At 36.7% G+C, this 18,418-nt stretch overlaps 1 protein-coding gene across 4 annotated transcripts in view; it reads left to right on the forward strand.

The window, feature by feature from the left end:
* Positions 1-18,418, forward strand: part of RASAL2 (RAS protein activator like 2) — a 371,329-nt gene that overhangs the window by 198,975 nt on the left and 153,936 nt on the right. For all 4 annotated transcript variants that reach the window (XM_046681498.1, XM_046681500.1, XM_046681499.1 and 1 more), the window contains exon 3: positions 215-341. In XM_046681498.1, coding sequence (XP_046537454.1) covers positions 215-341 — 127 coding nt within the window. The remainder of the gene's footprint in view (positions 1-214; positions 342-18,418) is intronic.

Below are 18,418 nucleotides of genomic sequence, written 5' to 3' on the forward strand. Positions count from 1 at the left end.
CTTTTTAAAGAAAAACTTGAAAAGGAGTGGTAATACCTTACCGTTGTGTGTACTTTATTTCTCCATTTCTTCTACTTTGCACTGACGATTACGAACTCCTGTCTTCATTAACTAAAACCATTATTCAAACAGAAGGCGTTTATGGTTAATTACCATGTTTTAATTTAATAGAGTTAAGCATTAAGTTGCGTCTCTTTTTCTTTTGGTAAACTAGATACCTGTGGAGGGAGGACAGGAGCAGCAGACAGATTCCACCAAAGGGCGATGTCTGAGGAGAACTGTCAGTGTCCCTTCCGAGGGTCAGTTTCCTGAGTACCCACCAGAGGGCGCAGCTAAACTGGGTAAGCTGATAAAAGGAAAGAAATTCCTAGCATTTATCCAGTAATTTGTGGACTTGTCATTGAGTGTTACAATAAAACAAAACATCCTGCATGTCCTGTTAAGTAAGCAAGTTGAACTATAGTATGTTAACTGAGAATTAGAGGTCATTAGAAAGTTCTATTCTTTATAACCAAGTGGCAGCAAAGTTATTTTACAGAGATAAAAATTTATCTGAGCCCTAGTAATGTTGCTGTACAGTTATGGACAAGTTGGATGATGTGTTGTGTCTGAGTTTACTGCTTGGCTTTACATTTTGAAAGAGTGTTAGGTGATCTTATTGAAGGGAGCCAGTGTTGTGTGGAGTCTTAGTATTGAGTGGTTTATGTCCTGTTCACACAGCTGCTGATGTTGTCTTGTATAATGTAATGTCAGAACAGGCTAATTTAGCTATGGTTGGAGTGGTTGACAGAAGGGAGAAATAAAAAAAACCCTACCTGAGATATTACACACTAGGAATTAACGTCAGTATCAAAGCAACTCTTCCCCTGTTTCCTACCAAATGTATTCTGTTTGGTGTTTTGCATGCCTACCAATGGATATTTAAATAATTAGACCAGTCAGGTAATTTTAAGGGAACATAATTAAGACTAAATAAAATAATGAAAGAATTTGAAAAGTAGGAAGTGCTTTGCATTGTTGTTATTATTTGCTTAGTGAACCTAGACATTTAGTCATAGACATTTGGTAGGTAGATAAAACAGAATCAAGTTTTGTCTGTATGTTGGTTGATATGGATAATTCTGTGATTTTAGTTGAATTTTTGAAAATCAAGGTTTGTTTTTTTTGTTTTTGCCTTTTTCTTCATTTCTCTTCATTTTCTAAATTGAACTCAGAATTCTTGGTTAGAATTTAAATCTTTTATTTTTCGTTTTATCCTATAATAGTTGTTGCTTTTCTAGAAATTAGTCAAGTTAGCAAACACTTTTCTCCAAGGAGTCGTACTTGGAGAAATCAAATTTTCCTCTCATCTTGCTTCCATTGTACTTCTTTAGTGTGTGTTGAAACGAGTTTAGGTGTGGGTCTGCAAACCTGTCTGGGTGTAACCATTTTATAGTCTGTTTACATTTCACATACAAGTTCTACATGAATTGGACTGGCTCAGAGTCGCCTTCTGTCAGCTCCTTTGTTGTCATGATTTGTAATATTATGTTGATGACTGTCTTTGCCACTTCTCCAGGAAACTTTGACTATTCAAGCTGCGACCCACAAAAGTCAATTGATTTTGAAGAAGTATAATTGTAGTCTGAAGAAATATTATAATTTTATAGAAGAGAGAACTGTATAGTTAATTATTAAATATCTCCAATATTCCATGTTTTGGTCCCAAAGACAAACTAAGATGAGATGGCCAATGTGTCAAGTCCAGAGCCAATCCTCAACCTTCTGTCCTTGTTATTACTAACAAGTCTGGTGGCCATCTTGACCCATGGCAGTCCGTGATCATTTTTGGAGTGAATGTTCTAAATTAGCACTGGAAGCTAATGCTCATAAATATTAGAGGGGAAAAGACTACTTTTAAAGCCATTCTTTCCTTCATGCCAATCTAATGTTGAATTAGGTAATTATTCTGTTGTTCTATTTTTATCTCCTAGTAATTTGTCTTTAGGCAGAATTTCCTGCTGTCAAATGTTTAATTGAGTAGCTGCTGTATATGTAATATTCTATGCCAATCTCTAAGAATGAAAAGAGATGTAAGATAAGATTTCTGCCATTAGAAGATTCTTATGTAGTTAGGAGGATAGATTATTGATGACTATTCACAGTACATGTGAATATTGTGGTATATTATATTGTATGGATTTTACTGATTTTTTCTTTTTTAAAAAACCATTCATGTGCAGGAAATAGTTATTGAGTGACAACTATGCGCCAGGTGCAGTTCTAGGCACTTGAGATATAGCAGTAAACAAGTAAAAAAATCTGTCCTTTTGTGGAGCTTGCATTCTATTGAGAAGTGACAGACAATAAGCAAGAGTAATAAGTAAAATATATACCGCGCTAGATGGTGATAAGTACAAAGGAAAAAGTAAAGGAGGGAATGGGGATAGGAAGTGTCAAGAAAGTATAATTTTAGCTAAGGTGCCAAGGAATGCCTCACTGATAAGTGACATTTGAGTAAAGATCTGATAAAAGTATGGGAATAAGTTATGTGGATACCTAGGGGTGAGGAGTTCCACCAGGGAAACACCTAGCATAAAGTAGGAATATGTTTGGAATGTTCCAGGAACAGCATAGATGCCAGTGAGGCTGGAGTGGAATGAACAAGTGGAAGAGTAGTAGGAGATGATATCATTGAGCTCTTTGGCAAGCCGATCATGAAGGTCTTACAGGTCAACATAAGGGCTTTGGCTTTTACTGTGTGAGTCGAGGAGCACCGACTTCTGTATTGAGAATAGGGATGCAAGAATGGGAGTTCAGACACCAATTAGGATGCGATTGCAATAATCTAGACAGAGATGGGTGGAAAGGCTTAGAAATGACCAGATTCTGAATATATTTGAGGGCAGAGCCAACAGAATTTGCTTGTTGGATTGGATGTGGTGAGTGAGAAACAGAAGAGTGAAGAATTTTGGCTAGAGCAGCTAGAAGAATAAAGTTGTTACTTTTTAAAATGGGAAGGCTGTGGGAGAAGCGAGTTTGAGAGTGGGATTGACCAGCAGCTCAATTTTGGAAATGTTAAGTTTGAGGGTCTTATGAGAGACACTCAAGTGGAAATATGTGAGTCTGGAAATCAAGAAGCAGTACAGCCTGGAGATATAAAAACCTTTAACAAATAGATGGTGTTCAAAGCCATGAGACTGAATGAAATCACCAGGGAACTGTGCATAGGTAGAAGGCAAAAGTCTAAGGCTAAGCCCTGGAACAAAATTTAGAGGTTAGGAAGAGCAGGAAGCACTAGCAAAGGATGGACCAGAGAAGAAGAATGAAAACCCAGAATTTTGTTTCCAAATAAGTAAGTTGAGTCAGATGTGTATGGGGAAGCCCTTCTGTTTTTGCACAGTTGTCACACTTTGCAAGCTCTGGATTCTCTTTGTTCTTCACCAGTAGAGGAACCCCAAGGAGGACTGATCAGTTTTTGCAGGTGTAAAACCATGGCATACATTTTGATTTCAGGTATAAGCAATCAGCTATGGAGAAATGCCCACTTATGAGAAACATGCACCTTTACTCTACTAAAGAGAATTTGTAACGGAAAGGAGCTCTATGAATGTAATAGATCTGTGAAGAACTTTCATGGTTGCCGCCAATTTGCTGTACATCAGAGATTTCAAACTAGTGAAAAGACTTTTGAGCGTAAAAAGATGAGAAGGCCTGTATTTGTGCCTCACACATTGTTAACATGAGCAAGTTCACACTGATGAGAAACCTCATAAACATCAAGAACTTAGGGGGAAAAAATGTGTATGGGGAGGCGGGGGGGAGTGGTTAAGCACAGAATGTACTTCTCACTCAATAGTTCTCAGCATTCAGCAGTTTACAGGTTACCCAAGATACTAAAATTTATATTTACACTGGAATTTGACACAGATTTGACACCAAGTTCTTTTCCACTGAAAATGAATGTTTTCTTGAGGCATATGAACTTCACATCTGAAACACCTATTTCCAGATTTAGAAAACCTAGAAAAAACTATTTTTCCCTGATGACAAAATCCAGATTTTAATTTATTCATTAAAAAAAAAGAGAGATTTTTCAAATTCAAACCATGCAAAGCGTGATTTGCTGAATTTTCGAAAGGAAATGGCTTCTTCAGATGGTAAGGTCTTTGTATAAAAACAATACTGGGAGGGGCTGGCCCCGTGGCCGAGTGGTTAAGTTCGTGCGCTCCGCTGCAGGCGGCCCAGTGTTTCGTTCATTCGAATCCTGGGCGCGGACATGGCACTGCTCATCAGACCACGCTGAGGCAGCGTCCCACATGCCACAACTAGAAGAACCCACAACGAAGAATACACAACTATGTACCGGGGGGCTTTGGGGAGAAAAAGGAAATAATAAAAAAAAACAAAACCAATACTGGGAGGTGTACCAGTATTGTTTGTACCAAATTGACCACATGAACACAGTGGACAGTATTTTTGTGAAGTATACATTTATGCAAGAAAATATGTATCTACTATTGCATGCTCTCTGTGACTGGGCTGATGGACAGCACAAAGGTGAATCAGAAACTCTGTCCAATCTGTTTGTTGCATTTCTTTGACATTCCAATAAATTTCATGCTCTCATGCCCAAATGGAGCCTAAAATAAACGAGAATACTTGTTTGCAGGTGACATCATAAACGTGATCATAAAGCTATTTTAATTAGAAAATGCCAAACATTTGTAAGTCCATGCTTTCTCAATTCTCAAACAGAAGGTTCAAACTGAATGGCAAATTCAAAACCAAACTTCTAGTGACTCAAAGCTGCAGTGATCTCATGCCTCTATTTTATTATATTATGATAAAATCTCAAAGTCACCCCATGGTCTCACAAAATCTCTGGATTTTTAAAAACTCCCTGTGATAAGTAAATTTGGTTCATTGTTATAGAGTCCTCAAAACCCAGAAACATTTGGTAAATGTACTTAAAATCATAATTTAACATAGCATGCCTTTGATACATGCTGACAAGCCTTATGAAAGAATATGTCAAAAGTCTTTTAGAGTCAAAGTTAGCTGTCCAAAATTTTCTTGTTTATGTAAATGAAAAAGTCAAACAGAAAATTAAAAATACCACCACTGAAAAAGGAAACCAAATTGGAAAAACTTTGAGAAAAGTCAACCTTGTACCTATGTTTTCCTGTTTGTTGACCTACATGATAAAAATTTGAGGAAACTGAAAAAAATGAATATTAAAGCGGAGTATCCTCTCCAAGGTATTTATAAAATTATTTTAAAGAGAAACTCTTTTACTCAAAATTATTAGAGGATATTGATTATTCAAACCTTAGCTTTAACCCTGACCTTCTCTGTTAAATTAGCCTCAGTTTCAACTTTATGGATAAACTAATGATGACTTTCTTTTTCTCCCCAAGACATTATTAGTATTATCTAGGTAATTTAAGAAGTATTTTCAAGATACTAGAATCTTCTATAAAAATATAGGGTAGTAATAATAATATTGAAAGAAGGAGAAATGCGAGTAAAGAAAATTTAATATTATAAGAAATATATCCTTTCATTTTTTAAATAATACAATTAAAAATGCTAATAAATAATGCGTGTGCCTAGTAGCACTCAATATCTAGATTGACTATTAAATTTTTATTTGTGTGTGTGTAAAACCAGTAGAAGCAGATCTAGAACTTTAGGGTAATATACATACAAATGATCAAAATATTTATGAAAAAATCAGTAACCTGGTATTTCTAGCTCTGAAAGTTAGAGCTCAATGGATAATGGCAGCACTTGGTTTCTTTGAAATATCCCCAGAATGTCAAGTCTTGTTCCCCTCCTATAAAATAAACTAAGACCATTTCACAATTATGTATAAGCAAGCTCATAGTAAGACAGCTGCATAATATCTGGCCTTTATGCTTGTATTCCATCGTTCTTAGATTTCAGTGATAAATAAGTTTTTTGAGGAATGATCAAGTGAGCTCAAGAATTATCAGAAACATTATGGATATTCAAGGTAGAAGTCCCTGAAATAATGTCCTTTGAGGCTTTTGGTTGGGTAGTTTGGGGTTTTCTTTTTTTCTTTTTTCTTTTTTTTTTTAAAGATTTTATTTATTTATTTATCTTTTCCTTTTTCTCCCCAAAGCCCCCCGGTACATAGTTGTATATTCTTAGTTGTGGGTCCTTCTGGTTGTGGCATGTGGGATGCCACCTCAGCGTGGCTCAATGAGCAGTGCCATGTCTGGCCCCCAGGATTCGAACCGCTGAAACACTGGGCCGCCTACAGCAGAGCGTGCGAACTTAACCACTCAGCCACGGGGCCAGCCTCGAGTTTGGGGTTTTCTTAAAAACCATATATTTGTTCTTTGCAATTTATAAAATTCTATAAGGTATATGTGGTAGTACTGATGATATGTGTATTCTAGAAGACTGGGCTTGAGTCTAGTTAAAATAGCTATGTACAGTCAGAAATATAGTATGTCACAATATAGTGTGACATACCTGTTCCTAAAAATCACTGTACTATGCAAAATTACACAATAAAAATGACAGGGCTTATGGGGAAAAGGGATTAGGGGCAGTTTACTCAAAAACTTGGTTAATGATGTGTAAAAAAAGATTGGAACTTCATCAAAATGGTAGTACATTTTTATGTGTTAAGTGGTTGAGAAATAACATAAATACGACAATAAATGTAGCACTTCACCTTGAAAAAATCCTGAAACTTACTTGTGGTAGTGTGCATCAGAGTATTTGTAAGTTATTGTGAATTGATGGAAGGAGGATTTTTTGGAAATTGAGTAGAACATTGTCACACCAGATGTCGAGGGGTGTGGCTCATAACACACAGTGAAGTGAGGCAGCTGGTAGATGTTTGAAGTTTGTATGTGTTTGAGTATTTTGTGTATTCATACGTGGCTTGGTTCAGCTGGTGCAGTTTTCTTTGTTCACCTAATGTTTCTTACAGATTAAATCACTCACAAACAAAAATTCACGTAATCACAGGTTGTTCCCTAATGTGTCAATTGTGGTGGAGCATTCAAGTTTTCAAAGCAAGCGTTATAACAGAATTGACTTTACTACCAACCTGATTTAATCAAGTTTGTCCATTAGAAAGAAGCAGCTTGCTTTTGTTAGCCAGTTGAATTTCAAAATGTCAGTTAATTTTGAACACATTCCTAAATTTCTTTGGGAAGTTAGTTATTTGAGCTCAAAACTAGTATGAATAAAATAAAAATTAGTAGTTCTTAAGTTCTCAAGCTAACGTACTACAGCCAATTTTTATTTTACTCTTATGAACTAGATTTAGATTAGCAGGTAGAACATGTTTTTCTATGAGGAAAAAGTTCTCAGTTCTAAGTCAGTGTGCCAGACCACAATTCCTTCTAACTTGTAAGTGGAAATTTGGATTCCTGATTTGCTCTTTTATCTTCCTCCCCATCCTCATCCTGGCAAGGTAGGGATTCGTTCACTTCTGTGAAAGATGGTTCGAGAGCAGTACTACCCCTCTGGTTGCGCAAATTATGGATTGTCCAATAACTAGGGGTACATGTCATTTGTCATCGTTGATTTGTAATTATTTCGTAAAATTTTCAGCAGATGGCAGTGAAGTGTCTTAAATAAGGGATTTCTTTTCTGATTTACATAAGTCATTTGTATAGGCTCTTGTCAGGATTGCTCTGAAGCCAAAAGACCTGGGGCAGGAGAAACCATGAAGGAAGTCAGTGCTTAACTGTGGACCAGTTCCTTGCTAGGTTTACAAAGCTGTCTCATATGTCTTTAAGCTAAGCTAGTCCAGCAAACTTTTTTTCTTCTTGAACAAACTTAAATAAAATGTGTTCTTTCCTTCAGCCTTGACTGTGTGCTTTTGTAACAATGTGGAAGGCTAGGCTAAAATTTTCAGATTTGATCCCATGTCATGAGAGGCTCCACAAACATGCATGTGGACAGCTCAGCCTGTACATTCAAGCTCTGTGGGAATTGGTGCCCCAGAGCGTGAGAATAGAGTCCTCTAAAATGTGATGCCCTGGCAAGGGGCCCCTCTTGACCAGTCCTAAGGCAATATTGATCTTAGTAATCTACTACTGTGGTTGGAGAATGAGTGGCATATACAATTAGCAATGGTTTTTAGATTCAGCCTGGACTTCTGGGGAGAAAAGTGGTGAGTTGAACATAAGCATCTAATTGTATTTCTTCCAGAAACCCCACTACAACTATAATAAGGGGATTTTCTTTTAAAGACACAGTCATTTAAGGATAAGGAGGATGAGAAAGAAGAAAATAACCATACCAAAAATAATAATAATAGATTGAAAGCTGGAAAGCAAATGGAGTATGGTAAATGACCTCACTCACTTGAGAAAGCCAAGTCCTAATCTGGCAATGAAGGAAGCCAAGAGCCAACCTGATTTTTACCACAGAATCTTTGAATAGCTCAGGAATTGATAGTACCAGGAATAGGTGGTAGTGGATCCCTAGGTTTCTCCTCTTCTCCATTCCTGTGAGTCATTGCTCTTCCCACCCCCACCTCTACCTTCATATAAGACTGCAGGCTGGGCCGGCCCTGTGGTCAAGTGGTTAAGTTCACACACTCCACTTTGGCAGCCCAGGGTTTCACGGGTTTGGATCCTGGGCACAGATAATGGCACTGCTCATCAGGCCATGCTGAGGTGGCATCCCACATAGCACACCCAGAGGACCTCACAACTAGGATATACAACTATGTACTGGGTGGCTTTGGGGAGAAGAGGAAGGAAATAAAAAAGACTTCAGGCTAACTCTCTGGAGAAGAAACCCCCAAGGGTCTCTAGATTGGTGCTTGCCAGGCAAAATTGAGAACACAGGGCACTTCAGCAAATGCAAGGGAATTGAGTGAACATCTGCACACTGAATGATGAGACTCCTCCACCGTCTTCCCCCACTTCCCTTTACCCTCTCTGCAGGAGATCAGAAGAGTGCCATTTGGGGTATTTAACCAGCCCGAGAGGAAAGACCTAAAGATACTGAAATTCACAAGACCAGCGGTCATCTGAAGAAAAGCCTCTAGCCGGAAAGAGAAAGACCTAAACAAAAAAACAAAAGGAAAAAGAAGCTTGAAGCAACAGAGGCAGGCAGGGAATAGAAAACCTGAAAGAAAATCATTGCTATCCTCAGGGAGATAAAATATTACACACGAGAGAAGAACTGAATGTTATACAAAGCCAAAGAGCTGCTTTGTATTAAAAAAAAATTGTAACAGAAATAAAACTCAGTAGCAGGTTGGAAGATGAAAATGTGGAAATATCCCAGAAAGTAAAGGAAAGAAAAGATACAATAATTAGAGTACCAGAATAGGAAGTCCAACATCAAAACAAAGAGTTCCAGAAAAAGAAAAACAAGGGGAGGAAATCACTAGCAAAATAATTCAAGAAAATTTCCCACAACTGAAGGATATAAGTTTCTAGATTGAAAGGACTTACTGAGTGCCTATGACAAAGCACATTTTCGGGAAATTTCAGTTTGTCTCTAGTGAGGAAGAGACAGTCTTACAAATTACCAAAGAAAGGAAAAACAGATTACACACTAAGTTCAGAAATTAGAATGGCCCAGACTTCCTGTCAGCAAAATCAGAAGCTAGAAAACAATGAGGAATGCCCTCAAACTTCTGAAGGAAAATTATTTCTAACTTAGAATTCTATATTTAGCTATAAGCCATTAATCACGCATAAGGACAAAATAAAGGTATTTTCAGATGTGCAAGATTTTTGAAAAAAAAGTTACCTCCTACACATCATTTCTCCTGAAGCTAATGGAATATATTCTTCACCAAGAATGAGCAGGAAGGGGGATATAGGATAGGAGATCCAACACGGGCAGACAAAGAAAACCTTCGGAAGAATGATAGAGAGGGAACCTAGTTAAACACTCTGTACCAGCTGTAGAATGAGGACGACCAGCTCAGATTGGAGCAGTCAGAAGGCTGTAGTGAAGACTTCCCCAAGAAGACAAAATTGATGTAACTAATGAATTTAAACAACAGGAAGCAAATTTGGGATTGAATTAACAATGAACACATAGAAATCTAAGCAAATGAATAAGCACACACTAACTACAGGAGAAACAAAAAAGTAGTTCAGGACATAGGGAATGCTTATATAGCACCTTCTACATATCAGACACTTTATATATATGAACTTTGTAATCCTTGTAAACCCACAAGGTACTATTTTACAGATAAGGAAACTAAGGCAAAGCAAGGCTATGTAAGTTGCCTAAATAACTAGGCAGCTAGTAAATGGCAAAGATAGGATTTGAACCCAGGCAGTTTGCCTTTAGGATCTAAGCTCTTGACCACTACACTATATTATACATAGGATTTACTGTGTAACTGCACTCTAGATAGCGTACATAGTCATAATATTTTTTGTCCTTAGCGAAATTACTACGTAACTGTATAGGGAGGGTGAGAGAATAAGAAGTGTGTATGTACCTACTGGGGTAGTAATGGAGGAGGAAAGAATCAAATTCTTATCTTCCATAGTGGAAAGTCAATAGATATTGTCTAAAATGGAAAAATTGAAAAACATCAGTACAGTCATATTATTTAAGATTTGGTGGTAACTATCAAAAGAATTGGCTGAGAGATAAAAGTTGTTTCTGGAGAAGGAAAAGTATTAGGAGAGAAGTACTGGGGACTGCTGTTTGTTTCAACAAGTCCTGTAAAAGCAGTAGACTCTAAACTGTGTGCATGTATTATTTTATTAACATATAAAAACTTAAAAAATAGGGAAAGATATACAGTTCACAGGAAAGAAAATTAAATGCAGTTTAAACACAAGAAAAAGATGCTGTACCTCATTTATAATCAATAAAATATTAAAACTACAATGAGCTGTCAGTTTTTACCTACGAGATTAGCAAAAATAAAAAACTTTGTTTTGGAAGGTTAGGAGGAAACAAGGATTCTAATCCATTATTGCCAAATTGCTTCTACAGAGGCAGTCTCTGCATGATGCATTTTGGCAAAAATATCCATCCTTTTGCCCCAGAAACAGCCTACTTCTAAGAATTTGTCCTACAGATCTACTCTTACAGTCATTGTGTCATGCAGACACAACCTAAATATCTATCCATAGGAGATTATTTAAATAAATTATCTTAAATCTATGTAATGGACCTATCAAAAAGAAAGTGACTCCGTGTGTAGTAATTGAAACAATTTCCAAGATACATTGTTAAGCACCTGGGTGGGGTCGGGGAACAGGTACAGAAATGTGTATGTATATTATACTATGATTTCTGTAAAAAATGCCATGTGCGTATAAGTGTGTGTGTGTGTGTGTGTGTGTGTGTGTGTGTAACTCTAGAATTGTATAGAAGAAGCTTTTAGCAGTGGTTGCTTCTGGGGAGAGAACTGGAGACCTGGTGGATCTCAGTAGGAAGAAGATTAACTTTTCATTGTATAACCTTTTTTAGTCTTTTAACTTTTAATCAAATGAATGAGTTCATATTCTTAGACAATAATAATGGCAGTGATGCTAATAACTATAATAAGGAGGAAGAAGAGGGAAGAAGAAACCTGCCTGTACTGAAATACATTTCACTTCTTTATGATGTATTTCAAAAACAGGGAAAACAATGAACTAAAATCTTAGAGAATTAAGTGGAAGGGTATGTTATCTTGATGCCAACCAATGGGTTTCACATTACAAAACTTGACTTTAAAAATTACCCAAGTTTCTTCTCACTCTCCAGTCCTTAATTTGTAGTAGGATATTACGTTGAGCATTAAAACACCTTAGTTTTTATTTATCTGCAGTGAAGGAAGAGAAATGGAGTCTGACTAAACAAGACTAAAACTTCTTGATGTTTTTATGTTAGGTGATTATAAGCTAATAGATTATAAAAGTAACCTCTGGTGGATTTTTCAGGAATGTTTAAAAGGATATTTTCTTCTCCTTGCCTTTTGTTAAATAAAACTTAGCTGAAATAGTGCTAGGGAACAAGCTTTCTGTGGATCGTAATTGCTGTGCCTATGCTTTAATGCATTGTTTTTGTTTGTATTTCTTCTGACAAATTCAAAACCCAAAGACCACGATAGTAAAACATGGAAGAATCCTTCTACATAGGTCTCCTGTAGACCCATAGTAACCCTTTTCTCATATGACAAGGTCTGAGAATGCAGTTTTTCTATCTTAGTAAGGAATGTTTTTGTTATGTTTCTGGTAGTGTTGGATAATTAGAATTCAGAAAAACATTAGTAAGAAAAGTTGTTCTTAAGTAATTTTATTTTGTTTTATTTCACAGTTTTCCAAGTATTATTTGTGATGAGGCTAACAAATAATATTAGGCTAGCAAAATGATCCTCTTCCACCTCTTAAAATGGCCCCAGCTTCTCGCTTCAGATTACAGATTTGCCAATGATCTGCACAAAAACTAAAATAAAATATGAAGTACAGGGTTACTGGACAAGTGTTGTATTTCAAACTACCACTTTATGAATTCAGACTACTTTCTAATGTTCTATTGTTTAGCCTCGTGTTAAGATTTTGTCTCCTTTTTCCCCCTAAATACTAAAGATATTACTTTTCAGTATTTCCACAGTATTGGTTTTTTCACTGATGTCCAGCATTTTTAGCGGTTCTCTGTGAAGCAAGGCAAGTTTCTGTGATTATTCAATACTAGTTGTAACATCCTATTAGGTTTGAGGTGGTAGGCATCATAAATAAATACTTTTATGACTAAAAGCTGCTTCCTCCCACTTTATTATTGTAACTATTTAATTCATAATATTTACTCAAATTAGAAGCTAGATAAGTTAAAGCCAAAATAGCACACCTGAGTCATTTCCAGTTACGTTCTGATTCACTGATTCAGTTAACATCCTTCTCCTGTAACAGGCACATTCTAAGTTTTTAGTATGTTAACTGGTTCTAGAAATGATTGTAAAAGTGAGGACACTTTAGGACTATCTCAGTTCTTCATCAGCTTTTTCTAAAATGTGGTTTATCTGTGCTTACTCCCTGATTATTTTTTTCTGTACCCGAAATATGATGTCATCTGCCACTGAAGTTGCCCCCGCATCAGAGATGTGATAGTAAGTCCATAACTGCAGTCCTCTTCCCCCTCGAACTCTCTTCAGAGTTGAAATGATTGACTACCCCTTCCCCTTTGAAGCTCCCTTTCTTGACTCGTGTAACTTTTTTCCTCTGTTGGTTGTGCTTCTGCCTCACTGTACCTTCTTTACTATTTCCCACTGTTTAAGAGCAGATATCTAAGGGTCTTATCCTTACCCTTCTTTACTTACTTTGTTCTTTCTCTGTAGATGACTTCACCTACTTTCATTTTTCCAAATATTACCTGTGTGCCAATCCCTTTTAAGTCTATCTCTGGCTTCAGTTTCTCTTCTCAATTCCAGACCTGAATTTCCGATTGGTCATCTGAACATCTCTATCAGAATCTTCAAAACTGAAGCCATTATCTTTGTGTAATTCACCATCTTCGTTCCCTTCCTCCCCTACACCCTCTTGTTCTCATGTGACTGCTCTTTCTGTTAATATGACCACACCCTTCTAGTCCTTCTAACTTTACATGACTTGTTTGTTTCTACCTAGGTATCTTAATAACTACCCATCTATCTCTTGTTTGTTTTCTTCCTTCATTAATACTCATTTCACTGCCTGTTTGGCATTTTCTTCTTAAAGCACTAATTGAATCATATTACTTTCCTTGTTTAAACACCTTTACTGGATCTTCATTATCTATAGGATAAAGCCCAAATTTGCAGTGGCACTAAAAGTCCTCTATATTCAGACCCAGAGTTGGCTCTCTAACTTAATCATCTTTCTTTACTCGCCACAGATATTCTGGGGTCTGGCCTCCCAGGACTGCTTGAGGTTCCCTAGGCGTTCTCATACACATGGGCTTTTGCTCACATTGGGCCGTCAACATAGAATGTCTTGCTCTATTCTGCCACTCCACCCCCCTCATATATGATAATCCCATTTGTCCTGAGGCCCAATTAGATATCACCTCTTGGCAATCTTTTCCTTCATTCCACTAATCAGAATTCACCAGCATTTATCTGTGATAAACAGCTTTTTTTGTACCTCTAATACTGGGATATATATCCTTATGTTTTCAACAAGCTGTTGGTATATGCATCTTCTTTACCAGATCAGAACCTTCGATGACAGGACTGTATCTTATTCACATTGGTATCACCACAGCAATTAGCAGGTTGTTTTGTGCATTGTTGCAGGTTGAGTGAGTGATTGTTGAGCAAATGACTGATGTGACACACATTAGAGAAACCCTTGCTTGACTTTTTATTTGTTTATTTTATTATTTTTTTGCTGAGGGAGGTTCACCTTTAGCTAACATCCATTGCCAATCCTCCTTTTTTTGCTTGAGGAAGATTAGCCCTGAGCCAACATCCGTGCCAATCTTCCTCTCTTTTTTTGTATGTGGGACACCTCCACAGCATGGTTGGTGAGTGGAGTAGGTCTGTGTCTGGCATCCAAACCCATGAACCCAGGTCACCAAAGCGGAGCATGCACAGTTTTAACCACTTGGCCACAGGGCCAGGCCCTGCTTGACTTTTTCACCTTAAAGTGAAAAATAATCTTCAATGTAGGAAATACTCTTTTTTCCTGCAGGGAAAACCACATCCACTTCAAAGAAATATTTTAGGGATGAAATTAAAGAATTACTAAATATCATTGTGTAGCCACAAGGATTATAAACAGTTATTACAGTCACAGCTATTGGTTCTGATAAGTGCAAAGTTGGTAAGTGTCGTTGTCCAAGTAAATAAGTCACAGTGTCGAATGTGCCTGGTTGCAAATGTCAGATCTGAACTCTTAGACTGTGCTGCTGGTTGATGTCATAACCGTAGTTGTGTTAGTGAGCAAAGTATCTGTGCTTATTTTTAAGATTTTCTTAGTATTAAACAGCTTTAGTGAAATATTTTCTTTTTCCTATACAGAATGGTAAGAGAAAATAAATTCTTTTAATGAAAGAAAATGACCTTTTTATCCTTTGTGCTGCATTTCAAGTTGCTAGCGTAAATGTATGTGCTATTGTTGGAGTTTAGGTTATTAAGAGGCTAATTAGTATATCAATGTCACATGAGCAGATTTAGCAGTTAATTCACAGATAGAGAAGATTTACTGCTTTAGGAAAGAAAATGCATGCCTGTGACTAGAACTCTCTATCCTCTTTGGAGGGACTGCCTTTAATCAGAGGCAGTGGTGGAGCAGTAGAAATGGCACAAGCCTTGAACTTGCCCTAACCTGGATTCACATTCCATCTCTTCTCATCATTAATCCTGAACCTCAGCTTCTTTACCGGATGAGATTTTTATTATGATTTGAGAGAACAATGCAAGACCAACAGCATAAACTTTGATTTGAGACAAACGTCAGTTCTCTCTGACTCATAAAATCATGGATCCAATGAGATAATAGAGTAGGTGTTCTGTTTCTCATTTTGCTTGGACAGGTTTGAATCAACCCAATAAAGAAATCTGAGGTGTAACATGTTAGGAAGCCTCCTGTCTCTATGTCATGACTTTACTGGCTTGTTTCTTCCATTTTTACTTGTGCACTTTGGCAGATTCTTTTCTTCTAAAATACAGTCATAATTCACCATTCTCTTATGTAATGGAGGTAGAAAAATGGGGGTAGAGTTGTTTATAATGTATCTTAAGATTTATTTTTGAGAGTTGATCTAGATCCTTGGCTGCCATAGAACCGTTTCCAAAAGGAAAAATATATGATTCAGATAAGTCGAGTAAAATTAGCTAAACACTACTTACTTTAGCTGTGTTCACACACACTCTTACTCTCACATGCTCTTCTCTCTCCTTTTTTTTGATAGTCCAGGATTGGCTAAGCTGTTTACCCAAGCCTTTTTAGTTTGTATTTCAACAGAAGGATTTATAAATCAGGTTGGTGGAAAATTTTGCTGAGTTTGTGTCTAAAACAGACTGGAGCTGCCTCCAGGGATGAAGCATGTTTGTTATGACCCTCTCGGCACCCACCTGCCATCTGATTTCTATAGTGACGATACTTAAGAAAGGAAGCACCTGAGTTTCTCATAAAGCTCTAATATTCACTGGATTGTTCTGATTACTTTCTTTTCTCTGAAATGTACAACTTGTTTTCTCTCCTGTTGTCTTTAGAAATTTACACTTTAACTTATTTTCCCATTTTAACTGATATTTAATATAGCACAACAGGAAATTCCCATCTATTTCATTTTTTTCCTTCTGCTTACAAAATAATTCTTTCTTTTATTTTTTATTTTTTATTTTTTTATTTTTTTTTAAAGATTGGCACCTGGGCTAACAACTGATGCCAATCTTTTTTTTTAAGGATTGGCACCTGGGCTAACAACTGATGCCAATCTTTTTAAATTTTTTTTCTGCTTTATCTCCCCAAACCCCCTCTGTACACAGTTGTATATCTTAGTTGCAGGTCCTTCTAGTTGTGGGATGTGGGACGCTGCTTCAACCTGGCCTGACAAGCGGTGCCATGTCCGCGCCCAGGATCCGAACCCTGGGCCGCTGCAGCGGAGCGCGCGTATTTAACCACTTGGCCACGGAGCCAGCCCCTACAAAATAATTCTTATTTTTTCTGTGTTTGGCATCTTCTTTCTAACTCTAGAGAGTAGAGAATAACATAGGAAAAATTCAAGGAGAAAAGAGTGAAAAGAACATGAATTCATAGACTAGGATAAAAGAGACTGAATTAGAAGGAGAACTGGTAATAAAAAAGGATTATTATTTTATCTCAGTTTATTTTTTCCACTTAAAGGCCTTTAGATTTTTTCCCCTCTCACTTTAATCAGAGAAGTGCCATCAAAGAGTCAAAAACATAGTTAAACAAATCATTTGTAATTAATTTTTAAAAGTAGGAATTGTAGAGAAATATTCAAATATATGTATTAGGAACCAGATGAGCTAAGGAGGGAGCTAGTGACATAATACATTGGGTGCGACCGGAAGTAAGATGAGAGAGAAAAATGCGTTTAAAAGTAGAATATCATTGGCAGTACACATAACAATTAGATAAAAATAGCCTTAGAATAGCCACTAAAAACTAGAAAATTCCACGATGGTAGATAAGCCTCCCAAAAAAGAAACTACACACAGAATAGGAGTGAGGAGAAAATTTGGCCTCTTCTAATCATGTTTGACATCAGTGGTATAGCATAGGGTTATAGGTAAAAGATGAACTTTTATAACTAAATGTGTAACTTTGGTTAGTAAATTAGACATATTTTCAGAAGCTTTCTCAAGGCATAGCAGTGAATTTAACTGCTCTGTTGTATTTATGCCTAACTAATACATTCCAGTGTAATAGTTTTCTTAGTTCGAGCTGCTATAACAGAATACCATAGACTGGGTAGCTTTAAACAATGAACATTTATTTCTAACAGTTCTGGAGACTGGGAAGTCAAAGATTTGGTGTCTGTTGAGGGCCCTGTTTTGGGTTGCAGACTGCCGTCTTCTTGTATCCTCTTGTGGCAGAAAGAGGGCACACGAGCTTTCTGGAGTCCCTTTTATGGGGGCACTAATTCCATTCATGAGAGCTAGACCTAATTACCTCCTAAAGGTCCTACCTTCTAATACTGTCACCTGAGAGGTTAGGATGTCAACACATGAATTTTGGAGAGACACCAACATTTAGTCCACTGCAGTAGTATGTCTGTTTTAATTGACATAGCAATTTAAAGAAAAATTAATCTTGTGGAATATCATGAGCTCATCTAAAAGGCTAGTTTATGCATTTTCCACATTAGAAATGGAGAACCGTAGGTCAAGCAAAGGTACGTTGTATCCATTGCTATCAAGGAAAAAGAAGAGATTCAAGATTTCATTAGCAGAAATCTATCTCCCTGTTATTGTTTGTTAATAAGTGGGATTGACGAATGGATTTCCACAAGAAATATTAGACTCTAAAAAGTCATCCTTTAGCGTATACTTGTCTTTGAAAATGTATACTGTTTCCATTTTATTGGTAATAATGCCATGCTATTTCAGAATTGGTGTACCAAAAGTTTACGTCTCAAAAAAAATCTAAATTGTATTTTCTTTGCTATAACCCTCTTTTTCTCTTATTTTCTCTATTTTGCCTTCTCTCCTATGGACTTTTGGTTATAGATTTTAAGTGATGCTTCTTCCTTTCTAGGGACAATCAAAAGCATAGGATTATCTCTAGGGTTTAAACTAAGATGCCGTCATATAACTATTGTAAGGCTCTTACTAAAGAACCAGTTTGATATAGTAATATTGTCCAGGTAAATAGAATAATTTCATTCTAACTAACATTTCTCTCTATTTTGAATTTTTAAAATTACTGAACTCTTTTTAAAATTCTAGTATTTGTATCTATCTAAGTTTAGTTGCTATCATTGAGGGCATCTTAAATAGCTTTTTTAAAGCACACTATAT

The sequence above is a fragment of the Equus quagga genome, chromosome 13, assembly GCF_021613505.1.
Source record: "Equus quagga isolate Etosha38 chromosome 13, UCLA_HA_Equagga_1.0, whole genome shotgun sequence".
NCBI lineage: Eukaryota > Metazoa > Chordata > Mammalia > Perissodactyla > Equidae > Equus > Equus quagga.